Below are 27899 nucleotides of genomic sequence, written 5' to 3'. Positions count from 1 at the left end.
TTTGCTGAAGAATAGAAATACGAAAGACAACCATAATATAAACACAAAAATGAACTATGCCTGATGTATACTTAACAGTAGTATTTCTCCCTGGTAAACAAATTGCTTTTTAATAGCTCTCCTATGAGAAGAATTCTTTGAGCTGTTTCTTTTTAAAATGCAGATGTATTTATCATTGAGCACAGGAAGGCAGAAAACCAGGCACTTGAAACTCAGAATGAAAATTAAGAATCGTGTGCTATCAGAAACTTTGCCTCTACAGATTTGCATCTATGTACTTGAAGGTGATGTAGGAAACCATTGAGAATTTCTGATGCAGGTCAACGTAAGTCTAATTTTCATATGGTATCTCCTTAAGAAAAAACAGTGTGATAAACCATACCTGGGATGATCAGTAGGTACCTTTGAGCCATTTGCAATGATTCAAATGTGGTTGCCTTGCCAGGACTGCCTTCTACAACCAGCAAAACAGATCTGTTCACTAGGCAAATGCCCTTTTATGTGGATCCTCAGACACAGGAGGAATTGAAGCAGCAGGACACTGTGCTGCATGTCTGTCCCAGATGTGTCCTGCTGCCAAGTGGTGGGAACTGCAAAGTGCTATAGACAGTGCCTGTCTATAAGGCTAGAAGTGCCCCTCTCTGCAGTTCCCCGCGGAGGTGGTAGTTTGCATAAAGAAAGATTTAAAATGGACAAATTCTCTGGTTAAGCTTATTTCAGTCTACTAGTGTTGATAAAAAAGTACCTTGTGTTAAAGGTCATAGTTTAATTATTGGTGCTGACACTGACTTTCATGACCAATAAAGAGTGATTTCAGACTACCAGGTTGCTGAGTGGGTGGATTTAAGTCTCTCCCCATGAAAGCGATTTTTCCTTACAAAAGAAGTACCCAGTACTGTGAGCTATTTTCACAGTCATAAGTAATCTCTTAAGAGCTCCTTGCCAGCCATTTGATAGGATGGTGCTTCATTTTCAGGGTGTTTAACCATCCCACCAGCTGGGAATTAGATAAACAGCATCTCAATTTTTCCAGTGCAAGAACTGAAAGCAGTTAAATAAGTAGCCCCTTCTTACTTGGCAGTATTTTTTCAGGACTCATTTGATCGCTATGTTGACTGAAATGCAATTTTATGTCTATTATGCCTGCCTGCAGAGCCAGCACAGCTCAGGGGAAGATTATTTTAAAGTCTGTATCTACAGCAAACTTTTTAATTTAGACCTGGCCAGAGTGTAGTGGGAAAATCTCAACCAGACGTATAAACCTGTTGTCCAAGACACTGTGCTACTGCTACTAAATATGAAGCGGACAAGACAGAGTTTTATTTGGGTTTAATAGAAGCAATACTAAGCAGTCTGAGACTTAAATCTGTTTCCCTTTTGCATTACAGTAAAAACGTCATTTTTTTAAATAAAAGACTATATGGGCTCTGAACTATTCTTAGCTACAATAACTGATATTTAACTGCAGAGCTAAAGGCTACCCATACAAAACATCCTGCAGTAATGTTTCAGAACTGGCATCTGTCCTCATAAAGTCCTATTCTAAACTGGCAAGGTCTTTTGAGCAACGTGCAAGGAAATGCATATCTGCATGGCTGCAACCCAAAATGTAGATTAGCGTCTCTTCAGAAGTGGACTTCAGTCTTGGAGATGATCTCCTGACCTTCTTTTCCTGTAATGGCACAGCACTGATCTGCATACCTCATAGGACATAAATGGCTCCAGCATTGTCAGTGTCATTGTTCATTAGTTGTTATTTCTTTTGGTTCAGAGACTGATGATCAGACACTATTATATAATTCGAGCCTCGTCAGGAGATGCTTTTAGGCATGTGGGAGGGAAGGAAACACAGTGTTTTGGAGAGTCATTTCTTCCAGTGTAAAAGAGAAGAAGATATTCTTGGTGTAGTACATTTTTACTTTCTCTGAATTAAATAAAATTGCAATGCTCTGAGTGATGTATTGAGCAAATGATGGGGAGATAATAGCTGTGCTATTATCCCTGGTGAGAAGGTGCCAAAACTGAATGCTTTTCATTTGAAAGGAGTGTGCTGCCATTAAATGTTCAATGTAAGAAAAATTGCATGGACTAGGCTTTTTCCTCCAGATACTTCTTTCCCCACTAATCTGTTAAGTTAAACACTTTTGCTGCAAAAATTAGTCTGAAAATAGCATATGGTCTGAAGTTAGAAGAATCCATGCATTAGATGCTTGGCCATTAGCCTGCACACTACTGGAGAATCCAAGACACAAGTTCACCATTAGGGCTTCTTCCACTTCAGAGATCATTTTCCACAGCTGTAGCACAGCAGTACTTCCATTTTCCTGCTTGGGCACCCCATAAAGCTGCTCAGGGGATCTCATGTGTTACTTGAGGTCCCAAAGAGGTGGAAAGTACGTTAAATTGCAGTACCAGAAAAAGATACTGCAAAAGGAAAGCACAGGGGAAGGCAGGGGACCAAGAGAGTATGAGAGTCCCTCCAGCATAGTTATGAGTTCAGTGGGGAAGATCTGTTCATGCTGTCATGGTTCCCTCAGGCTGACAGGGATGACACTGTGAGGCAATTCCAGAAACCCTTTAAGATCATAATATGCCAGTGGGATTGCCATTTTCCTATATAAATGTAAGAAACAGAAGTGTCATGAGCTGAGCACAGAAAATCAGAGAACACAAAGATCAGTGCCTTCTCATTCTGTTATAAGTGCTTTGGAGCCTGTGAATTACAGGTGTCATTTGGTGAGTGGATGGTGACAGATATCAATTGGATGGGAGTCTGAGCATCCATCTGGAGGTGGGGTGAAGGCTGCCCCTGTTGTGGTCAATGCCACAATGTCTGGATGGACACCAGTGACAAGTGATGTCCGTTGGGGTCCATACTGGGATCAGTAGTGTTTGATATCTTCATCAGTGACATAGATGGTGTGATCAAGTTCACTCTCAGGAAGTTTGCAGATGACACCAAGCTGAGTAGTGTAGTTGACACACCTCAGGGACGGAATACCATCCAAAGGGACATGGACAAGCTCGAGAAGTGGGTCAACGCAAACCTCATGAGGTTCAACAAGGCCAAGTGCAAGGTCCTTGCACGTGAGTCAGTCAGGGCAATCCCTCGTATCAGTACAGGCTGGGGAATGAAGGGACTTAGAGCAGCCCTGTGGAGAAGGACTTGAGGGTACTGGTGGATGAAAGATTGGACATGAGCTGGCAGTGTGTGCTTGCAGCCCAGAAGGCCAATCATATCTTGGGCTGCATCAAGAGGGGCGTGGACAGCAGGTCAAGGGGAGTGATTCTGCCCCTCTACTCCACCCTAGTGAGAATCCACCTGGAGTCCTACATCCAGCTCTGGAGCCTCAGCACAGGAAAGACATGGACCTGTTGGAGAGGGGCCAGAGGAGGCCACAAAAATGATCAGAGGGCTGGAACAGCTCTGCTGTGAGGACAGGCTGAGAGAGTTGGGGTTTTTCAGCCTGGAGAAGAAAAGGCTCCTTCTTATTGTGGCCTTTCAGTACTTAAAAGGGGCCTATAAGAAAGATGGGGACAGACTTTTTAGCAGGGCCTGTTACAATGGCACAAGGAGTGATGGTTTTAAACTAAAAGAAGGGAGATTCAGGGTAGACATGAGCAAGACATTTTTCACAATGAGGGCAGTGAAACACTGGCACAGATTGCCCAGAGAGATGGTAGAAGCCCCATCCCTGGAGACATTCAAGGCCAGGCTGGATGGGGCTCTGAGCAACCTGATCTAGTTGAAGGTGTCCCTGCTCATTGCAGGGGGTTGGACTAGATGACCTTTGAAGGTCTCTTTCAACCCAAACTATTCTGTGATCCTGTGATAAATGGATAGAACTGGTCTGTCAGGCTGGTGAGCCACAGGTACTAGCTGTATGTTGCTTTATGAGTCTGACAAGCCCCTTCAGGTTGCAGGCTTGAGGCCAACTAAATTAAGACACTATGATGTTTCTAAATTAAGCAATACTAAGAGACTAATAAAGTAATTACATGATAATTAATCTAAAAGCACACACAGCTATAAAGCTACTAATTATCATTCTTAAGCCTTATGAATCACACCCAACTACTACTGAATAACAGTTCTATCTCCTTTCCCTTCCCACTATTTAGAATTAGGGTGCAAGTCTATCCCTCCCTTTTTCACTCTCGCACACCAAGTCATTCATGTAAAGACATGATGAAGACTCCACAAGGTTGTCCAGTGGGGGCTCACTCTGGCATCCGTGCGGACTTGGGTTCAAAGATCAGCTTCATCACTGTCTGTAAGCGTTCACAATCCTAGTGACAGAAAATCTTCTTCCTTTTTCTGTACCTGATTTTATACCTTATCTCCTGGTTTTCTATTTCTAAATGTGTCTTTTCAGCACCCTTGTACCTGTCTCCATCCAAGCTCTTCTCAAATAAACAATCTCTCCCCAGTTACTTTTTTCCTGGTTGGTCCCATTTCTGCTGTATATATACCCAAGTTTAGGGTTTTGTCAGTACTGTTATTATACTTTGGCAATCTCGACTTTGTGCGGTATTACTTATATGGTTGCCTGGAGGCCTTACCTAATTATGAGGTTGGGTACTCCATCAGGGCCTCCTGCTCACACATGATCACTCTGTAGTAGTGTCTACAGAAAGCTGTATGCCCTAAAGATGCTAGCTTTACAGGCTATATAGTCTGGGGCGGATCTTTAAGCACTGGGGGTTTTTGCCCCAAGGAATCTGGAAAATTGATGGGCTGCCTCTACTGAATATAGCAGTATAGGTGGAGATTTAATGTAGAGATGGATTGTACTTTCCTCAGTTAAATATACAGTTAGGATGTATAGCCTTATGCAAGTACTCCTTTTCAGAATGTTGGGTATTTCTTAATTGTGAAACCACTATGTGGGATGAGAGGTGTATTTTATTTCAGTACACATAGTTGTTTGTGGTATGTTCTGCTTGTTTCTTCTCTACTCCTTCAGCCAGTTTTTTTCACTGGTAGATTAAAGCCTTAAAGTAATTTATAACCTCAAAGGACTAGGGCCAAGGACATGGGCTCATTGACAGTAATCCCTATTCAGACAGGCAGGGAGACTTTTGTATACAAACAACTTTTTGTTATCCAACCTAGTTGAAAAAGTTGCTCATTCTGGTGACACCATGGACAAGTGATTTGTTACACTGGAAGCATAATTAGCCCAAGTGCTCGTTTTTCTGCCCTGTATGAACTGAGTAGCTTAAAACTAATTAGTGAAATCTAGATCGAGAAGCCAGAGCAGGGGATGCAGAAAACATGAATGCCGTTTCAGCTTACATGAATTCTCATTTTTGGTCTCCATTGGAAGGAGTATGAGCTGAAAATATGCTTGCAGAGAGAACTAACTTTTCTATTAATAAATTTATAGTATTTGGGGTATTTTGTGAGTGTCAGTGTGAAAGATGTCTCAAGTCATGGATCCTCTGATGAGAAAGTTTTAACAGTATGGCCTCAGCTGGAACAATTAATAGCAGTTCCAGAGATGGTAAATCAGCCTTGTAATGATTGATTACCCTTGAACAAACCTCTGAGAGATGCCAGAGCTAGACAAAATCTGAAGCTGGATTAGGAACACTTGGTATGGCTTTCCTGATCCTCCTTAAAATGCCTGGTTTTCCTTTCATACTAAAATATCTGTATTTCTCTAAAAAACCAAAACAAACCAAAACAAAACAAAACAAAACAAGGAAAAGTCTTGCACAGCATGTGAAACATCAGCTGGATTGTCTCTTACCAATGACAGTGTCAGAGCATTCTAGTCAGGTACAACTGCAAATTTTCACATGGTGTAACTGAGCCATCTGTGGCAACACTCTGATCTTTGTACCAGGAAGTAAGCGACATCTGCTCCTGGGAGAAGTGTTACTATCACAAGCTGACGTTAAACGGCCCTCCTAGCAACAGGTATCTTTATTCTGAAACAAGACCACACCTGCTTGATGAGAGCCAAGCTAGTGGAAAAGGGAGTGGAGTACACACGCCAAAAAGTTTGTGTGAACTTCATGAGCAAAATTTACCTTTTCTTTACATCAGGATAATTTGATACGGTTCAGTGGGACTGCTTATATTTTACTTACATTCATGCCAGGAAGAGGTGAATTTTAAGAATGCTTGGTATGGGAAGAACCAATTGGTCCAAGAACTGTCAAAAGAGGTCTCAAATACAGAAAGGGGTCTGTATTTTGTATTACATGCAAAGAGGCTGGATTAAGAGAGAAGTTCAGAGTCATGAATCCAGCTGTCAGGCTTGCATGTGGGCTTCTGCAACAATGTGTAAAGGGTTTCCATGGATTTTTCTGAGAACTGACCGTAATCAGAGACATTAATTACAACTGGTCTCCAGTAAGAGCAGTACTTGCAGAGCCACACTGCGTTGTAAGTAGCTGGACACTGTTTGGACAGATGGTTCTATCTTCTTAAAGAAGTCTTAAATTCTCTAAGCTGAAGGCTCCTTGGATGGAAATCAAGGATTACTTGTAACTCTCCACTTCCTTGCTTGCTTGGAATAGTGACACTACAGAAAATCGGTTTATAATGGTTAAGTCACCCTGTCTTAGAATCTCAACTGTTTTCTTCTTCACTGGATTCTGTCTCTTTTTTACAAGTGCCTTTACTTCTTGTAGTGTCCCCGCTCTTCTTATTAGTCTCATAGATTGCATTACCTGCTGACTAACTCCCAGTAATTTTCCAGTTTATTTACTTACTGTGTGTGCTGAATGTAGTCTTACCATGAGAATATTATTATAGTTAAGTAACAGCAAGGATAAGAAGGAGATATTTGACAGGATGAGGTACCTGGGATTAATGCTTTTCTTTTAAGCACCAAACAAAACATTATATTGCCATGATGAACGTAACAAAAATGTATGTGGAATAGCATAGGAAGGCTGAAGTATTTGTATCGGACTTAATTACAGAGGAAACAAACTGAGATTACACGATCTGTGTTATACAGATGTACAGGGAAACAATCTCTTGAGGTTTAGGATTGTGGAAAGCAGCTCTGCAGCCAGCAACTTGAAGGCCATGTGGCTCGAGCTCTTTGGGTCGGCTTGCTCAAATAGCTGGTAGTCCCACGGAATCTTTGCAGACAAAGTTGCTACTTCTATGTATGATTTGGTTGGTGGGAGTAGGTACCGCCGTATAGTGGACAGTGAGAAATTGGCCTGGCTAAATCAAAAACTTCCATGTTTTAACAATTGTACTGTTTGACAAGGTCCATAAATTGAATATTCTTGGGATAAATTTTAGGCACTAAGACCTGCTGGTGTGAAACGGTCTGCACTCAAGGCATTAAACTTTCTTACTTTCCAAAATATCATGGCCACATGAGAGATCTCTGTTGGAAAAAGCCCTTGTGCTGACTTGTGACAAGGGATTTGTTCATCTTTCTCATAGTTTGTTCAGGTCAAAGTTGTGCTAAGACCCTTCTAACAGTTGACCAATATAGATGATTACGTTCCAGGACCCAGGGCATAACCTGGCAGAGTTTAGTTTACAAGTATAGATATTTCCACAGAATTCATTGGCGCTCTTGGGTGTTGTCTGTGACATCAAAGTTTTTTTTCCTCTCTTCTACTTTTAATCAAAGTGAACTTTGGTGCCCACATTACCTGTGATTCTCTTCACAATGGCCTTCCCTTCTTTATGCCTCAGAAAGAGGTCAAGGATCTTAAAGTGAGTGTGGAAGGGCAGAGCATCCACCCTAGGTTGCCACAACTGCTGCAGTCATTTGTTTAGAACAGCTCTTTGGAGGGGCCCAAGTTCAGAATGGAGTGGAGTGGAACAGAATGGAATGCAACAGAACGGAACGGAACGGAATGGAAAGGAATGGAATGGAACGGAACGGAACAGAATAGAATAAAATAGAACAGAATATTTCAGTTGGAAGAGTCCTACAACAGTCATCTGGTCCAACTGTCTGAGCACTTCAGGGCTGACCAAAAGTTGAAGCAAATTATTAAGGGCATTGTCCAAATGCCTCTTGAACACTGGCAGGCTTGGTTCATCACCCACCTCTTTATAAAGCTTTTTCCAGTATTTGACCACCCTTTCAGTAAAGAAAAGGTTCCTAATGTCCAGTCTAAACCTCTCATGGTGCACCTTTGAACCATTCCCATGTGTCCTGTTGCTGGATAACAAGGAGAAGAGCTCAGCACCTCCCTCTCCTCTTCCCCTCCTTAGGAAGCTCTAGAGAGCCATGAGGTTGTCCTTCAGTCTTGAGTACCTCAAGATTCTCTCAGAAGTGCTTACAAGAGTCATAGGGCTCAGAGGTACCCACAGAGTTGTCCTTAAAAAAAAATGCTGAATCATGTGGCAGCACTGTGTATGTATACAGATTATGCGCTAGCTGTCTCAGCATCATCTATGTGACAAGCAGTGTGCCTGGGTATCCTCTTTGGAAACAGCATGGTAGCAGAAGAAGTACCCTCAGTGTCTGGCTGAGATAAGGTTGCCTGAATGTCTTTAGTCATGGGGCTCCCTCCATGACGTTTCAGCAGAGCTCTGTTTTCACCAAAAACTGAGATTGTGAGTTACTGCATAGAGAAACACCACCAGGCAGACCCCAAGACTTCTGTGGGGCTCAACCAGTTCCAGCCATCAGAGGATATGATTGTTCATATAAACAGGGACTGCCACGCAGAGCTGATGCTGACTGTGTTGTGCTGGGTCAGCTCTTTTTACAGCTGGCTGAGGATGCCATTGTGCTGTATTTAGTCTGTGATGGCCACTTCTTTTTCACATCATTCCATCCTACAAAGCTTCACAACTGAGTGTGACTGTTCTACAGTCAGGACTGCATCTCACTCATTTGCAGGGCTGCACCATGTCTCCTTTCCTTCTGTGTGATCCAATGAGCCAGGCATGCCTGGTCAGCCAGATGTGTAGCTGTGGGCAGCTGTATCTGGCCTGTCTCTCCCTACTAAGGCTCCATGTGAAAGGGAGTCTTATCTGAAAACATACTTTGCAGCTGCTGCCTATATGTGACCCCCACACACACTTCCCCAAAACCCCACTCCATATCATCTGTATCACTATATACATGTAACTTATCTTTTTAGAGGGGAGAAACCTCAGAGCTCTGCACCTGTGATACATAACTTGTTTTAATGTAATTATAAGTGAGAATGCATTAGAGATCACACTGTCTAGCTGCCAAGTACTCCAATCTCCATATACTCCTAAAAAATCAACCTGGTTTTTTTTAGGTACTTTCAAATGGGAAACTCATTTTTGGTCATTTCTTTAAATGTCTCCAAGAAGTAGGCTTCTGTGTTTGGCACAAGCTTTAGTCCTGTCTGGTTAGCCTCTGGGCACTCAGCAAATGCTCCTGAAGTTGTCTGGCGCCCAAGCAAATCTGGCAGTTAAACATCAAATCTGTAATTAAGCAATGACTATGGAAAAGCCGATTCAGATCCTGTGTCTAGATAACTGTACTAATTAACATTTCCAAGTACATACAATGATTATCTAAGTAATCTGTACGGAATTCTGCATGGCAGAATTGAGGAAGGGGAGATGGACGGGGCTCTGGTCACTGAAAAGTGCTTGTGCTGTCCTTTGGCTACTAACTCCCCTTGAACCTATGCGCACATTGGAGCAAAGCTATGGAGGAGGGATGAGAAGGAAAACAGTTCTGGAAAATGCATGGGAAAAAAAGAAGTTAAATGGTTCCTTGTAAGAAAAGCTCCAAGTCTTACCATCCTCCTTCCTTTCACTTGAATTCTTCCCCTGTTTTAAATGTCAAGCATACCATCAAATACTGATATCGATATCTGTCTAAATACCACACATGGGCACAAGAAATGTCTGTGATGAATGTCAAAAAGCTCCATATTCTGTCTGTGACTTGTCCACCCACCTATATGATGATACTAGAGACCACAGAAAGCTTTTCCATGTCTGTCAGGTCCCTTATGACTCTGTATACAACGCTGACGCTGAAAGAGATCCTTCTGCTCTTCCAGATTAACTGACATGTAACCCGAGAATTGTTGCTAGAAAACAGCAGGCTTTGTCAGCAGCCAATTTTCAAGGAAATTGGCTGTTTGAAACCACATCCTAAGTAGCTGGCTATACATATTAGCCTTAGCTGACCTATATTGAAATTTACTGTCTGTCATCTCTTTGTTTCTGTAGTTTACATCTTTAAATAATCAGCTGTTTTGTTTACTAGATGTTGGTCATGGGTAACTGTATTTCCACTACATTAGCTCTATTCAGGGGAAAGTAATAGCTCTAGATTGAAGCATAAGCCATTTGTTTCCCTATAATGAGGAACACTCTGCTACATGCTTTCTAACTGATTAGATGAATTATACTTTATTTGCCTTGAGAAGAACCACAGTTAAAAGCAACTTTCTAAAGAGGAAATGAAGCAGAGAGCACACAAAAGGGGAAAAAAAAGGGTCTATCCCCATTAATGCTGCCTGATCTGCATTTTCACACATTTCTTGACTGAGCAACCCTGATGCTTATTACTGGAAATGTACCAAGCTGAAAATTAATTGCCGGCTAATTACTTTATGTCATAAACCTCCCCAATTATTTCTCAGATTGCTACAGTGGCAATTCTAAAAGTAGCTATGTACCTTCCTTCCTTCAAGACTGTATTGGAGGATTTTATCAGTGGCAAACACAACTGGGATAAGCCCTTTCATCAGAATAAAGCTGCAGACATCAAGTGGGGTTTTTTTAAAGAGTTATTTTGATGACTTTGGTACCTTCAGTAGTTTAGATTTGTGCTGGTTGCTCATTTCCATTTATGATACTGCCATTGAAATGACAGAAAGATGGATATAAGTGCCAGGGTATTAGTCTGTGTATCTATATAAAGTCTATTCCCTAGCATTTATACACCAATAATCTGTTCAGAAGAGGGATTTCAAACACCACATTTTTTAAATTATTCCACACACCAACTGAACACCTTGTTCTTTAAAGGAATGGTTGCCACAGAGTTTTATCCATTGGCCTGTGTCTTGCTTAGAATCAATTATTCATGTTTATATTCTCCTGAATTGCATTAATAAATCCCTTCAATTTCTTTATCTGAAAAGGTGGAAGCTTTCTTCCTTTTTTAAAATTTTTAATTGAACTCTCTCAACCTTTATCTTCTTGGCAGTTCTTCATATATGAGATGTGTTTTATGGGAATTCTCTCATTTTTCTCCATTTTAATTGTTCTCATACAGTAATGCCTTGAAGTGTGCATACTACAATGTAAGTTATAATACCAACTTTTGCTAATCGTCCTAGAGAAACCTGATATCCCAGTTCCTATTAAACACACCTGGCCTCACTTTGCACCAGAGAAGACCATTTTTTATTAGTCTTATGAAAAAAGTTGGCAACATCTGGTTAAAATTGTGTCATTTGGATGCCTTGATTGACTGTTGGTTTTGTACCACAGGAGAGAAAAAAGTTATCTTTCTAGGCCACACTTAAAAACTTGATTTTTTTCTGGGTCAGTCACCAAAGTGCTTGGCCTTGTTCTGCCAGAGGGAGAGCTGTGTGTGCTCTTGCTGAAGAGGCAGCTTGTTGCAGAAAGGAGCCACAGCAAGTTACAGACTGTCAATAACGTGATGAAGAGCAGTAGCTCACCTTCACTATGGCTTGCATTGTTGAGACATGTTTATTCAGCACTTTGGAAGATGAACCCTTCACATCAGGGGAGAGCACAAGAAATAGCATTAAATAATGTCACCAAGCAAACAGGAGAACTGCTTTCTCTCAATTTCTCAGTGAAATGCCATCCTGCATAGTGCCTCTTACATAAGCTGGGTTTTGAGGAGTGAGGACCGATACATCCAAAAAAGGAAGGACTGCCCAGACTTCTTCGGAAGGCAGCTATAAGACCAAATACATGCAAGTTCCTTTTTAAAGCAGACCATGTCTTAGGCACTCTATTTTTCATTACTTCACATTTGCTTCACTGAAAATGCCTCCCGAGGAAGAAGCAAAGCCTTTGGCATTTTACATTGTTCAGTGGTTCCTTTATTTTTCAGCTGTGCTGTCCCAACAATGTGTAATTTGCCCTTTCTTTGGTGTTTTTGTATCTTTGTGATATGGAAAAATATCTAATTGAAAGATTGATGGGCAGAAATCTGTCTGAACTACTACACACTTTAAGGCAAGAGCAGAGAAAACAGGGAGTTAGAGGTGCCCTTTGGGAAGGGAGGTCAAACCTTAAGTGGGCAGGAATAGAGAAAGAGATGTCCATCAAACATACTCAGATATAATGTTGGGAGATATTCTAGATGTCCTGTTTTCATAAGAAGTGCTTGATCATGTAAACTGAAATCACAGACATTAGATGATTATTACTATAAATGAGAATTACCTGGTTATAAAATTAGAAAATTTCAGCAAATTTCAGAGTGAAATTCTCACCTCTGTTGAGGGACAGCACAGCCTATGCAGAACTTACATCCTATTTTGAGGATTAAAATGGGAATAGCAGTTATTAAGTTCATTTATTCTGTTTTGGCCAAGGCAGCAGTGTTGCCCCTGGAATGCATTAGGATACTCAAAAAGACACTGAAAGAAGGATATGTTATTACTGATTTCCTTCAGTTTAATTAATATTGGACATGGTTGATCAATTTGAAATCAAACATCTTGCCCTTCTCTTCACTATAATTCTGTGGCAATTCATGTATCACTTTTGGGGTATTGCTGACTTGGCCAGAGTCTTCATGTGGTTCCAACAGTACAGCATCACAGCCCATTTCTATCCATTGAATATATTTTGTATTGACAGATGGCTTCTAAAAAGAAAAGACAGAACAATCCTTAGGTCTCATGCAGTTATTGGGGATTTATTATATATGCTGTGGGTGACTTAGTTGGAATTTAGAAATGCAATTATTGTTAACCTACAGTTGAAGCATTATCTTTATGTGAAGCACTCCTTGAGCTATAGGAAACAGTATAGAATAAGCTGCATTTGTTTTGTCTTTGAATCTTCTTGCATTTTCCTGTAAAGCACTGACAATTCTGAAATTTTCAGATGTGATAAAAGAGGCAGCAGACTTTGATTAAACAGCTGCTCCTGTTATCTGATTTAATGGTGCCAATGAACTGAATGTTCTTGGGATCCAGAAGGCTTCCAAAGCAGTATGCTGATTTGCAACCTTGCTTCTAGAAATTGCCTTCATCCTTTAGAGAAATGCAGTGAAACATCAGAGGGAGTGAAAAACTACAGCTGCTGAGTGGCGTATGGCACTAGGCAATACCTAGCAGTAGGCACAGAAACTGAAGAGGACATTGCCTGCAGTGGGAATGTCAGGAGATGGCATGTAGGCAGAATATAGCTGTCCAAGTTGGAGCAAGGCTGGCCCTGCAGAAATACTACTTTTTTTTTATATGCCATGACTAAAATGGGGAAAGGGCTGATTCATTCTTTCTCTGCCCTTGCATTATTTATGCCAAAGTAAAACAAGTATAAATTAACTCTTATTGGGTGGAGTTTTACGATCTCTCTGCAACAGAACAAACAAATGCAGAATTGTTCCTAAAACTCTTGAAAGATAGCTTTGGTCTTACATGGGTTCTCTGGGAAACCTTTCCACTTTGTGTCTCATCAGGGTTTGCTCATGTGCAATCTCTTGGACAGGCCATCTAGCATCCTCTTGTTAGAAGATAAGCTTTTAATAGACAGTAATGTTGGCAGTACCCAGTTCTGTCTATAAGTCATTGGGAATTGAATTACTACAGTCCAGCTGTCTCTCACCAACATTTTCAACCACAGTTAGCTTTCTCTGTCTAGAAATCCATTCTCTGGGCTATGCTACATTGCTGAAATATTCATGTAGTTGGATGCAATGGAGAGAAATGAAATAACATTTTCATGTGCTAACTTTTGGTAACTTGCTCAAGTTTACGAAGGATGCACAGCTGTGTGTTAAAGAAAAACACATGAAGTCAAGTAAACAGTGTGCAGCATAGTGGGGAAGGCTGATTATTTTCTTATCACTTCTTAATCTCTAAGAACATCAAGGTTTATCCAGATTTGGTTGTCAGATGAAAGATGCTAATCACTTAATCAAACAAGAAACTATTGCTGGTAGTATCAATGTAATCTTTCCTATGTGTTTTTCTCTTAATATGTTTGATTTTTGTCACACAATTTCCGCTCTTACGTAAGCACTGGGCAAATTAAAGACAGAACAGCCTCTAGGAAAACAAGAGGTCATGATAGTAAACAGATTTACAAACTCAGTGTTTCTGGTGAGTAAAATACACAGTAGAGGAAACACCCCAAAACCACAGAGCTCCTGGGAAGCCAGCTGCCCCATCCATCTGCACCAAGGCAGGTTCAGCTATTCCCTGACTTTCCTGGCAACACTTATTTAGACAGTTCTTAAATGCATCCGAAGGCAGTGGCCCAGAACATCTACCAATAATCTGTCCCAGTGCTTAGTCATTCCTGTCAGTAGGTTAGTTACCTTTGAGGTGTGGTTATCTTTTGAAATCTAGATTATACCTCTTCAGATCGCATAGCCTCTTTATTACATTTATTCTTTCTACCCTTCTTGTTATCACCTGCCCCCAAAAGCAAGAAGTTTTTTGGACTTAACTGTTACTATTATTTCAGTTGATGCTGCTCAAATATAATAATGCTGGCCAGCAATACAAAACCCTTAGATCAAATGCTTCTAAAATTTAACATGATTTTTTCAAATCCTGCTCCAGCAAACTCACACGGTGTTTTGAAATTTAGGCTTCATCTTCTTTGCCTGTGAGACTTACCAAATAAAAGGTCTCCAAGTGGAACCTGCAGTAGCTGTCTTCTTTTGTGGCACAAGCAGACCTGCACCCAGACCTGCTGGACTGTTATCAGTACCTCTGAGCTACTCACAGGGTAAAAGTGGGAACTGAGTAAACTGACGTTTTTACATGGGCAATTTACAGGGTTGGTGCAGAGTTGTCTTGCTGTTCAGGTTATCTGTTATCTCAGATCCTAGGCAAAGCAGATGCTGGTTTCAGACAAGTCATCAGACAGAACAATGTATGGAAATGCAGGGATCTTTTTACTGGGTAGATGCACAGTCTTGTCATTCTGCAGAAGACTGGGCATAAAAGATGTACTGGAAAGAGCTATGGTTCATAGTCATAGAAATAAAAAGGCTGGAAGACAGCTTGAGAGGTCAAATAGTTACACACTTGTCCAGTCATGCAAAATTGTTAATGGCAGTCAGCAGCTTACCCAGTATGAATTATTGAGATTCCCTATCTTTCCATCTCAAAGGCAGTTCCACCACAGGACCCATCTGACAGGAGCAGACTGACAGTAGGCCAGGAGCAGCATGATGAAGAGGAAGAGCCAGAATGTGTCCTGCTCCCCTTCTGTCCCCAAGTTCTTTGTAGAAGCATCAAGAAAATTGCTTAAGTCTGATGCTTCCCAGGCTTTCCCATTCCGTACTCTGCCTTCCTCTTTAGCTTCGATTATGATCCTGCAAGCAGCCCTGGAGAGTGGTTGCAGGAGATGTGTAGATACAGGAATTTCAGTTGCTGTCCTGGGAAATGAGTGGTGCACAGCAGGTTAATTCATCTCTTCAGGGCAATGCATTATCTGCTATTTTTTTTGTTCTCTTTCCCCTGTGAGGTTTTCCCATGGGAGGGAACAAGTGAATTAATAACTACTTTATCATCTCACCTGTGTGTCCTCTCTGAAAGAACCAGGCATTCTCTTTCATACTAATTTCATTGATTGATGTAATCAGACTGGCCACTAATCAAAGTGGTCTCTGTAGCCTAATTCTGTACCTGATCTCTCTCTCTGTGCTTCAAGGTCTTTGACAGGGTCCGAGAAGATTGCCCTAATTTCCACGAGAAGATTAAGCCTATTAATGCTGAACTCACTCAGCCCAAGCTGGCCATCAGTGCTGAAGATGAGGAGGAGCTTCTGACCCGGGTCAATATTGTCTTCCACTGTGCAGCAACAGTACGCTTTGATGAACCCCTGAAGTATGTCCTGCTTTCTGCTTTCTGTATTTGCTAAGTGTGATTCAGAACGTGCAACAGCCCATAACACACCCTTCAGTGCACCACTCGTGTATCTGCTGTAATAATTCTCCATGCACGTTTTCATGCTACATGTGGTTCTGCGCTGAATGTGCAATGTAAATGCTCTGAAAATGTCATGTGCATATGCACATCAAAAGTGAAGTATCCTGGCAGATTTCCATGGGAACAGAAGGAAGTACTGCAAGTTTGGGTTGTAATATAGTAAGGGAGTTAAGTCTGACCTAAAACTGGGATAGGGAAAAGTGTGGTTTAGGTGAAGAAAGAGATGTTTTGGCAGAACTAGCTGGAGACAGCTTGAAGTGGAACTGTGTTGTGTCTGTCTCTAAAGCTAGTGTTAATGGCCTTTCTTTGTTGCTGAGTAACTGAAGAGAGATGTGAGATGTGTAAGAAAATAGCCTATCATAAGCTTTAAAATACCAGGGACTTGGTGTAATTAGTTGTTTAAAGTAAATGCTCAATTTCTGAAAGAGCTCCCTTGGGAGTGCCTATCCAGGCAGGCTTTCCATTAAGAAAGAACAGCAAAAATAACAACTAAACCAAGATTAGATGTGTAAGTGCTTCTTTGTAAATTGTGAAGGTCAACAGATAGATAGAGGTGGATGATCTGGATTGTCAGATCTTCACAGTTTTTTGAAAAATGCTAAAGCTATGAGAGTAGAAAACACAATTATTAATGTCAGTCTTCATTAGCTCATACACAGGCTAATATATATCCACTGTGTTCAACATAAATAATTTCTTTTTGCTACACCTACCAGAAAGGAAGCAGGTCTTGATTTAATATTGAGCCATGTGTAAAACCTGGCTCAAGGCATAAGTAGCAAAGCACTGCACTTTATTAACAGCCATAAATGTTCTTAAATAAACAAATGGACATGCTACAAAAGTACATCACAGTGGCACATAACATCAAAGAGAAACTATGTTTTCCATAAGGAAGATAGTTAAAAAGAAGTTAAAAGAAAAAGTTAAAATGGTCATCTGCATGCAAGCAGCCTAGAAAATATTTAAAGGCTGATTGCATGTGATATGTCCAAATATCTCAAACAGAACGAGGAAAATCCAGTACTATTAAACAACAAGGTATGAGAAGTTCTTAAAATAAAATTATTCCTGTCTGAATAATAAAATATATCATATGGGTAGAAGGCCTAGCAAGTTAAATGTGAAAGCATAATATTGCTGCTCAAATAAGAATTTTAAGCAGCAACTTGCTAACAGCACACATACCAAAAAAAAAAAAAAAAAGAAATTCAAAGCCTACCACGGAATATACAGAGCTGATAGGTAAGGGAGGTGCAAAAACAGTGCTATCAAGACACTAGAAAAGGAGCAACAGAGAAACTAAATAAATTATTGGCATCAACATGCAGCACAGTTAGGGAATTATCCAGCTAGAACTCTTGAGGGCAGAAATCTGAGAAACTGTGTTATATGGAAATATTAGTAGATAAAGCTTTAATATAAATAGAAAAATAGAGGGTAACAAATCATCACAGTTAGATGATATTGCCCTAGAAGGCTAAAGGAACTCTGAACATCTCACCAGAAATCCATGCTAGGCCTGTATTCTGAGTGCATTCTATTAATTCCCTATCAAAAGAGATACAATTGAGTAGAAATGTGCACAGAAGAGTAACTTTCATATGTATTCAACCTGCTAGAAGGGCAGAAGGAAGTAGAAATCTACAGAAAATGCTTTTCTTTAATAGAAGCATGCTAAAAAAAATCAGCATCTCTGTCTTTAGATATTGTGATCTAAGCATTAATCATAGTCTTAGCTTCTGTTTTCATTCATCTGGACTATTTACAATTTCTCTTCACCATTGGTGTAATTAGTTTCTTTAGTGTATACTTGATAGCATCATTAATAATCTTGTACATGTTTTTGACAGCTTCTACTCTGAGGGTGAACAGATTGCATATTCCTTAGCTGCTTCCCTTCTGTGCAGGAAAGTGTCTTTCTTCCAGTACAAAGTGTGCGACAAAGTTTATCGTCTGTTCACTGAGGTCCACTGCAGATAGTCTCTAGGATAACTTCCAGATATGCTGGATGCTTCAAGGTCAATCTTGCTAACCAGGACTCTTTTCCTCTTAAGCTTATCAGTCCTCAATTTCCCTGGGAATTCAAGATGTTATCTCTAATTGTGTCTTCTTTCAGTGTGAATCTGTTTTTCTGGGCCCAAGGACCTTTCACTCTTCATGGAAACCATGTATTTTTCTGGTTTAGCAGTGGCCCCTTAAGGAGAAAGTTGAATGGGGACCGTAGGAACCATAGTGCCTCAGTGATCATGTGTGCTGGAAATACTTGTTTCAAGAAGGGATAGCAAATATGTCAGATGTAGAGATGCTAATGAAATGTTACCTTTGATCCTTCAAATTGAGTAAAAATATTTGAGAGACATTCTGTGGCCAAAACAGTGAATAGAGCATCACTCTGAAAGCTGGTTTAGATCCTGCATTTCATTGAAGCTCCTTACTCTGCTGTGACCCCTTCCCTTACTTGCTTTTTGATTATCTGAGGTTTGGATAGTGCTCAGCTTTGATATATTCTTTCCAGTGAAATGTGTTTTGTGTTTTTCCCTTGCCCTTTTTAGACATGCCCTGCAACTGAATGCAATGGGTACACAGCGGCTCCTAGAGCTGGCCCGGCAGATGCAGAACCTCGAGGCCTTCATCCACATTTCCACTGCCTATGCAAACTGTGTCCGGAAATGCATAGAAGAAGTCATCTACCCACCCCCAGCGGAACCCAAGAAGCTCTTCGATTTAGTAGAGTAAGTAGGAACATGATCTTTCGAGGTCCCTTCCAATCCCTAACATTCTGTGATTCTGTGAACTGTACCACCTCTTCTGACGTTGGTTTTGCTTCATTCTGCAGAAGATGTCCGAAGTGTTCACATAACCTGTCCTTTGGGATTTTTGTTCATAGTTGTTGTTATTGTTTTATGGCCTTGTCTGCACACACCTGCACCAGCAAGAACTGCTGGCCACGATAGTGAGACCAAGGGAAGAAAGAGATTTCATTCTACGTGGTTTTGAGGGGTGCTGTCTACAGAATGTCATCCAGTAATTATATCCTTTCTAGATTTTGTCTTGATACTAGGTTTACTGAAGTTTTTATGAAAACAGAGGGAATAGACACACTGCTTTGGGGCCAGTTTATCTGGAGACCTGCTGAAATCATGCTTTATAAACATTTGGTTGAGCTTAACAATGTTTTTCCAAATATAACAGTATTAGAAAATAACATCAACCACACTTAATAACCCTGTGATTTCAGCTACCTCTAAATTTTTCTCTGCACCATAGAAACACAAGTGTTTGCTATTGGGAATGAAGTTCTGATGCTTTCTTCTGCAAGATCCAGTTCTGTTTCTACCTTAGTAAGAACTGAAATTTTTCATATACCTTATGTGAATTTGTTTCTCTCTTCAGTTACATGGGGATGAGTGAGAAACTGGCTGTTTTAGAAAGAGTTCAGTGTGAGAATCCAGGACTTTGTGGGAACAACAAAAGGGCTTGTTTAATTTAATTTACCAAAATGAAGAATAATTAGAAAGAATAATAAAATTCTTAGGCCCCTACAGACCTTGCCCTGGGACAAATTTTCCCACAGCTGTAACTTTGTTTTCATTTATTTTCTAGTGGTATTCCACTTGTGTGACATAAACAACTGATCTGTGAACTAATAACACAAAGAGCTGCTGTAAAATCTCTCTGCTCCTTGATTTAGGGTGTTAGGAAATGAGATGAATTAATGTTCACTAGCTGAGCCATTGAGTTTTTATTTCAAAAAGTTATTTGTCTAAAGAAGTAATTTCACTAAGCACTACTCCAGAAAATTTAGTACAAATCAATGTTTTCTATTTGAATTTCTCCAGTAGCTCCTATTCTTGGATGTATTTACTTACAGCTAACAGTTGTCTATCATTTACTATTTATTCAGCAAGTGGAGCATGATAAGAACACAAGAAATGCCCTAATGTGTTAGAGCAATGGACTGCCTGGCCCAGTATCTTGCTCTCAACAGTGGCAATGGGAAATGCCATTTACAGTAACTACACAAGCCTGTATAGTTTTTGCAATCTATTCCCCTTTTTGAATTTCCTGGTACTCTGCCTTTGCAACGCCTGTGACAGCAAGATCCAGAAGTTTGTTAAATGCTGAATAAAGATGCACTTTCTTTTACTCAAACTGTCATGCTGGTCGCTTCGTTGCATGTCTCATACCTACAGCATTGCAGTATCTGCAGTAATTCCCAATTCCCTGCCTCTGCAGTTCTGTAATTCTGAGTTGCATTCACCCTGGACCTTCTTTTCTACAGCCTGAAGAGTCCCAGGAATTTTACTGTCTCCTCATATGCCAACAGATCTGTCTTGATGATCTTAGTTGCCCTTCTTCTTCCTTTCCTTAACCTCCATTCTCCCCCTGAGGTGCAGGGACCAGACAGAACTGCTCACAGTACTCAAGGTGTGGGCACTATGCCATCAGCTTCAAAATGACAACATTGGTCTTGTTCTCAGCACCTGCTGGTGTCCAATATTTCATTGAATTTTGACTGCTGCTACTCATTGACTTGTAGATTTTATAGAACTGTCAGCTGTGCTTCCAAGAGCTCTTACTGAGCTACAACTGCCAGGTCTGAGTTCAGCAACCTCTAAAACCAGGTTAGACTGTTTTTCCCTAAAAGCATTAACTTACCTTTATTTTCAGTGAACCTAATCTACCACCTTTTGCCCACTGACTCAGATCTACAATTCCTTTGTGGTTCATTGCTATCAATATTTGGATTAGATGTAGATTTAGACTAGATATAAGGAAGAAATTTTTTACAATGAGGGTGGCGAAAGACTGGAACAGGTTGCCCAGAAAGGTGGTAGATGCCCCACCCCTGGAGACATTCAAGATGAGGTTGGATGGGGCTCTGAGCAACCTGATCTAGTTGAAGAAGTCCTTGTACATTGGAGGGGGGTTGCACTAGATGACCTTTGAAGGTCCTTTCCAACACAAATCGTTCTATGATCCTATGAATATTACATTTCACTGCCCCAAAAAACTTTCCACCACTTACAACTTTGGAAACAATTAGTACTGATGGCTCAGACAGAAGAGACTCCAGTAAAGGACTGAATGTTAATTCAAAAAATGCACAGGTGCGTAGCTACCCCAGGGGTTGCTACTTCAGCTGCTTCATATGAGACACTAAGAATTTATTTATCATAGTTTGTATGTGCAGCGAAGAGAATGATGTTTGAAAGAAAGGTTGAGTGACAGAGGATGGGCTTTCAGATGTGTTCTTTGATGAGTTCATCTTGGCACTATGTTTGGTTGTTGTTTTTTAGTCACTTAATTAGAGATAGGTTTTCTTGCTTTTTTACTACATTTTTCAATTTGTTTTTCTGTTTTTCCTCTGCAACATACTCCAGAAGTTCACCTCCTTCCAGTACCTTTAGTGAAACTGAAATCACAGCCTGCTCTCAGCCAGGATAGCATCTGTTTCCTTACAGTGATTGCAGGTAGCATTATAATTGCTCACAGCAAAGACACCCACAGCTTTCAAAGGCATTGAAATCAGGTGGGCTTTGTTGAAAATCACTGTCTTCACTGCTTTGGAAAGTGTCCTGCAAATCAAAGGCAATATATGGAAGACAGGCAGGGGGTTGCAGAGCATGTGGAGGAGCAGGATGAGGAAAGTCCCTGGGATGATATGACACATGTAGAATGGAATAGAGAAAATTCTGAGAGATGATAAAGGGTGGGGGATTTCTTGAAGGGAGGGAGAGAGAGATAAGACCAAAATTGGAAGGAGACAGGAGAGATGCACCTTTTATTATTCACCATGTAAGTAGAAGAAATAATATGTGAATATCTGAGTACCAAAGGTTTCAGAGAAAGGAGATTAACATATATCAGAATATTACCTTTAATCAAGAAGCAGGGAGCAGGGGAGACTGGCGGCAGGGGAGCAGACAAGAAAATATAAACTCCTTTCTAAAAAGCAGAAGAAATACAGGCCATGTTTTGCATGAGCCAGCTGTGAAAGCTTCCCTTAACAAACAATCCTTGTCTTAAAGTGCTCTTCTGCAAGTGCATTAAGAGGTATGATGGCACAACTGGATGCAGTAACAGACCCGTTTAGTGATGCTTTTGACCGTGCATTTGATATATGCTTAAGTTTCTTTGTTTGGCTGAGATCTCAAGTAGGACTTCCAGCTGTTTCATTTTATGTTCTTATCTTCTTGTTATATCCCTGCTTTCCAGTATTTTGATATTTAACCTGCAAGTAAAGCCTTAGGCTTAATCTGTGTAAACTAAAAGTCACGCTTCTAAGTGCTGCCAGGCTAATAAAGGAAACATATCATCTGCCACATCAAGCAAGGTTTGCTTTAATCTAAAGCTGAGGAAAATCAGCTTTGAAGGGTGTGCTGAGGTAAGGAGCACAGGGCACAGTGAAGTGTGGGCTGAAGCAGAACTGTTTTCATTATTGCAGAAAATGTAGATCCGTCATCACTTACAAAAACTCAAGTGTCTTATTAATGCAAAGTGATTAACACAGAAAGTTAGGTTTTCCTATGGTAATGTGGTACATATATGTGGTGAAAGAAGAGGTTACTAATTGTTTAATTTGCATCTCTTGTTTTGACCGGGCAATTGTAGCAGTGAGCAAAAGCAGTAGATTTGTGATTTAGCATTTAAAAATCTTCAAAGTAGGTCACAGAGGAGTAGGAACAATTCGCCTCACTGAACTGTCAGCTTGGTGCTCCAGTGATGGTAATGCTGGTAGATCAAATCACCTGGTGGCATGGTACCCTTGAGACAGGCATAAGCATGGTCCTGGTGCTCTTGATGACCACTTAAAGTAATGCAGAGGCCTGTCTGGAAGGACGAGGACAAATTGCTGCTTCTTGCACTTCTACACCTGTCTCTGCTTTGTGAGAAATCCTAACCTGTAAGACCCCAGCTCCTATTAAAGAAAAAGAGAAAGAGAGAGAGGGAGGAGGAGGGAAAAGAGACTTGTATGTAACTGAATCTGGGCTCCCAAATGAACCTAGTCTTCCTCTAGGTGCCACAGAAATAGACATCTCCTTTTGGTAGGCTGGTAATTAACTACTTGACAGATTCAAGCAATGGCAATTTAGCTGAGACTCTGAGGAGCCTGGGTTCAATGGCTGCCTAAACAGGCTTCACAAATTACGTCCATATTGTGTACTGTGTGTAGCCTCTGTGTCATTCAACTTCGTATTTTACACTTAAACAACTTTCCTGTCCTGTTTCTGAAGCATGGGACTAGGATTGCAAAGGTATTTGTGCCTGCATAAGGCTTTTCATAATTAAAAAAAAATAGTTCCTATATACTAAAAACTGTTGGATCCTTTTTAGCTTGTTCCAAAACTGAGAGATTCACTGAATTCAACCTTCCCCTGAGAACTGTTTGGCAGTTTCAGTGAATCAATGTTTTCTTATACGACAGCTTTCCTGTAATATTTCCACCTGTGTCTAAAGAGAGCCATCAGGTGTTTGCACATTTAAGTTGATATGATCAAGTAATTCTCCAGGTGTGACATTCTCCACCTTGTTCCTCTCCCCTTGACCTGAAATTCAAGATAAAGAGGGGTGAAGTGAGGATCCACAGGAAAGAATATCCTCACAATGCTCCTGGGAAGAGCACACCCGTTCAGTCTGAACTAAAAGACCATTGACTTAATTACAAATTGGATTATGGGAAGTAATCTTTGATTCCGTGGTGTAACACCAGACTGCTGAAAGCCCGTCGGGGATTGGCAGCAATGTGCAAGGGCTCTGGAAGTACAGCCAGTTCCTGTCCTTTAGACCCAAATGCTGGCATGACTAGTGAAGACTTGATGGTGTGCCAGGGGAAAGCCTTTGAGCCTTGGGCCCTCTACAGCACCATGGTGGTAAGGGACACTTTTTTAAAAGGTATAGGCATAACTACTTCTGATGGATGGATTAGATACCTGAATATCTTAAAACAAAACAAAAACACCTCCACAAAAAACCAACACATTAACTTGGTGGGGTTAGTTTGTTTGTTTGGTTTTGGTGTGGGTTTTTTTTGTGTTTAGCAGGTAGCACTGACAGTTTCCTAGTTTTCCATGTGAACAAGCCAGTAGAAAAACAGTAGGAACAAGCACCTAACATTGCAAATAATGCTACTTAAATAATATCTCTGTATCACATTGTTCTGGCTTTTGAGACCTTTGCAATGCCACTTGACTCAGTAACTGAGGGTTACCAAGAATCTCCTGGAAGGTACTAGGGAGTATACATGGTCTGTGTTGGCTAAGGGTGAGTGCTACCTACTGAGAGTGCTGTCGAAAAGCTCCATCAGACTGCAGACCACAGGTATATCTACATTACAGATTGCAGTGAAACATATAACACACAAGTGATTCCTTACAGTCATATTGTTTTGGTTAGAAAAGAGTTTTAAGATCATTGAGTCCCACAATGAGATGGCATAGACAGCTGAAGTTGAGCTGGACATCATAGCATAAAGCTCACAAGGGTTATTTTGCACTTCTTGTAACCTTTTTCATACAGACCTGTTCTAAATCCAAACTAGTTGCTCCTTGCTTTGTCTTAAATGGCTATGACTTGCTTATCATTTTTTTCAGATGAGGATTCTTGTCTCACTGGTCTTTCTTGCCTCAGTCTTTTCTCTCTTTGTGTGGCAGATAATGACATTCTTCTTGTTTCCTGTATGTAGGTGGTTGGATGAATCTATCATTCAAGACATCACACCCAAGCTGCTCGGGGACTGGCCCAACACTTACACCTACACCAAAGCCTTGTCAGAATACCTGATCCAGCAAGAGAAAGGAAATTTGAACATTGCTATCATCAGGCCATCCATCGTGGGAGCTAGCTGGCATGAGCCTTTCCCTGTAAGCATGAATACATAGCAGTTTCCTACTGAGAGCCCTTTGATATAGCAGTACTGTCAGGAATCTCTTCCCGCTTGTAGCAGTGTCTGCTTGGGAAACAAGCTCTCTAGTTAATAGGAAAGCAGGTACAAGAGGTAGAAGACCTGTACTAGAGTAGAACAGCAAGCCATCTTCAGGAAAGACTCTTGCCTGCAAGTGAAAACAACATATTTAAGCAATAATAAGAAAAGATGGGATAACAATGGTGCAAAACGTTGGACTTGAAACCAGCAGCCTTACAGGCAGAGGGTTGTGCCCAGGCAAACATGCAGGGGAGTTTCTGGACTAGTTGGGGAAACAGAAGGTCTAAGGCTTGGTCACAGTCCTGATGCATTCTGGTTCAAGTCTTTCCATGGTCTACTGAGCATATTAATGAGGTCCTGATGAGGACGTTAGACTTCACACGATCCTTAAAAGCATTTGATAATGTCGTGTGCAGTTACCTAGTATCTTTGCCTTCTGTTGGTAGTTGTTGTGTTCACTGGATTCACATTTGTGTGAGCCTGTTGCAGATAAAAATGTTAGCCATGAAGTAATTAAATGCACCTGGACTTTTGGACTGAAGTAATTCACTCAGCTAAATACACTAGTGGGAATAATGTGCCCTAACATTGCAGCCAAATTGGAAAGGCAACATAAAGTCACCTCTGGCTTTCCTGCAGCTTCAAGTGTGCCAAAGATGGCTGAGATAGGGCTGAGACTCTGGGCCAAGCTCCCTGTCCTGGAAAGACAGTGTGAACTCTATTAGGTGTCATAACTTGTTTCAGGTCAGACAGCTCTTCACTGCTCTTATCTCCAGTTCCCACAAGTGGCAGTTTCCCTGACCTGAAGTAGAATGGATTCAAAAGTAGAGTGGGTTTTTTTCTTTGGTTGTTTTTGTTTGTTTGTTTTTAACTCCTTGCCTTAGAAATTAGCTGGAGTAACCAAATCACTCTCAGTGGCATCTGCATGTTGTATGTCAGTGAGTATATAACACGCTGACTTGTTTTCAGCAAGTGCGACAGCACCAAGACACTGTAGTGTTTAAAGCCAGAGTTTATTCCTGTAGTCAAGTTATTATAAGAAAGAAGTGGTTTCTAAAGACAAAATTAGATTCTGTTGTCAATGGCCAAATTGCAAACAGAATAAGGTACCATACAATGCACCACCTATTTAAAATCAATTAGGTACTTCGTACTGTTTAGCTTCCTGGCAGCTGTCCCAGATAGGCTGGCATTCACCTCAACAGGTGTCTCATTGTTTCTTTGTCTACACCACAGCATCACAGGCCTTTCACCATTCCAAAGCCCAGGTAAGCAACATGTCACTGAAAGAAATAGTAATCATTCTTCTTTTTTTGCAGGGTTGGATTGACAGCTTCAATGGGACAAGTGGAATATTTGTTGCGGTATGTCTATGTCTATTTATGTTCCCCGTAGAGTTAGAATTATTAAAATAGCAACTCTAAAGTTACTCTACAGCTCCACTCAGAAATTGTGTGTAGAAAATGATCATAGCAATTTTCTGAATCTGGTAGAAAGATGTCAGATGCTTGCCTTACATTTATATGCCTGCAGAATCCTAAAGATTGTCTATTTATGCTGCACTCAAAAAAGGACATTGAAAGAGTATTGATGTTGTTGGTTCACTAGATGTGCATTGCAGTTTCTAAAAACTCTGAAAAACCTCTAAAATTGTGGACAAATTTGGCCAGTTTTTCATAAGAAGGGCAAAAGATTAATCCTGGGAACTAGGATAATTCACAGACGTCAAAGCTTGAATCTTATCACAGAACTTAATGTTGATTACTTAAAACTTAATGTTGATTACCATATCATCAACAAAAGGCAACATTATTTTTCCTTTCAATTACTTTCATATGTATTGTTGCTAAGTACACTGCTATAGTTTGTGACCACTCCACAATAACAAAGATTCTGAGTCTCTACTGCCATTGCTTTATACAGGATTTCTCCATGTGCAGAGTACACCTGAATACTGTACATAACTATCAATTCAGACTCTGCCTGTCACATGGATAATTCACTATATTCTTACTTAACACTGATGTAAATAACTGTTGTGCAAAATAGCAAGGAAAAAAACCCATAAGATAAATAATGAATAACTTGATAAAATATTCCCCATAATATGAGACAATCATTACAATTTAACACGTGAAAACAGTAAAGTTACATACCTTTTCTCCGGGTTATATTTTCTTTTTCTGAACTAAAGTAGTTGCCTTAGGTCTATTTCTCAATTCATATTCTGTATAGCTATGGGCCAGTATTTTTGTTCATGTATTATTTGTCCAACTTGATTATTTTGAAAAACCTATATTGTAATCAGTCTGATGCAGTGTATGAAAGGATTAGTAGTCTACAATCATAGGCGAGCAGAATACAATCCAAATATCATTTGGTAAAAAAAGCTCATTTATACCTGAAGTAGTGCATAAATAGAAAATGTTACAGTTACTTCTGAAATCACAGCTAATGCTTTTATCTGAAACCTCAGTTACACAGTTCAGAGACATTCAAAAGCCCCCAAAAGCATCATTTGTGTTCACAAAGTGTTATTAGCTCCACTCATGTCACAGTTCCTTAAAAATCACTATCAGCCCTTTACTCATTTCTGACTGCTCATAAAGCTCATACTGCCGCTCTGCTCTACTCCCAGTATCTTGTGCTGTTTTCTGTGTTCTTTCATGATGTCTTGTCATCATGAAAAAGAAAGGTTTTACAGTTCCTTAAGTTTGCAGATCCGCTCCTTACATTTTCATTTGACAGGTTGTAACTTTTGCAATTATATCTGTGAGTTTCAATTTTTTTTTTTTGTGATTACTTTTGAGCATTAAAGATGTCTGTCACAAAATTTTTTCTAGAATTGATTTGCAAGAAAGATATTCTGCCAAAA

At 40.4% G+C, this 27899-nt stretch overlaps 1 protein-coding gene across 1 annotated transcript in view; it reads left to right on the top strand.

The window, feature by feature from the left end:
• The window catches only part of FAR2 (fatty acyl-CoA reductase 2), a gene marked incomplete at both ends in the record, with an annotated part of 80094 nt that overhangs the window by 30689 nt on the left and 21506 nt on the right, over nucleotides 1-27899 (top strand). The window contains 4 exons of the mRNA XM_080354308.1: nucleotides 15818-15993; nucleotides 18651-18830; nucleotides 24785-24962; nucleotides 26344-26388. Of these exons, the coding sequence (XP_080210434.1) occupies nucleotides 15818-15993; nucleotides 18651-18830; nucleotides 24785-24962; nucleotides 26344-26388 (579 nt within the window). The remainder of the gene's footprint in view (nucleotides 1-15817; nucleotides 15994-18650; nucleotides 18831-24784; nucleotides 24963-26343; nucleotides 26389-27899) is intronic.

This window comes from Nesoenas mayeri, assembly GCF_963082525.1.
Source record: "Nesoenas mayeri genome assembly, chromosome: 1".
NCBI classification, from domain to species: domain Eukaryota; kingdom Metazoa; phylum Chordata; class Aves; order Columbiformes; family Columbidae; genus Nesoenas; species Nesoenas mayeri.
Note: the sequence above shows the minus strand (reverse complement) of the source record. Positions and strands in the feature narration are given on the sequence as shown.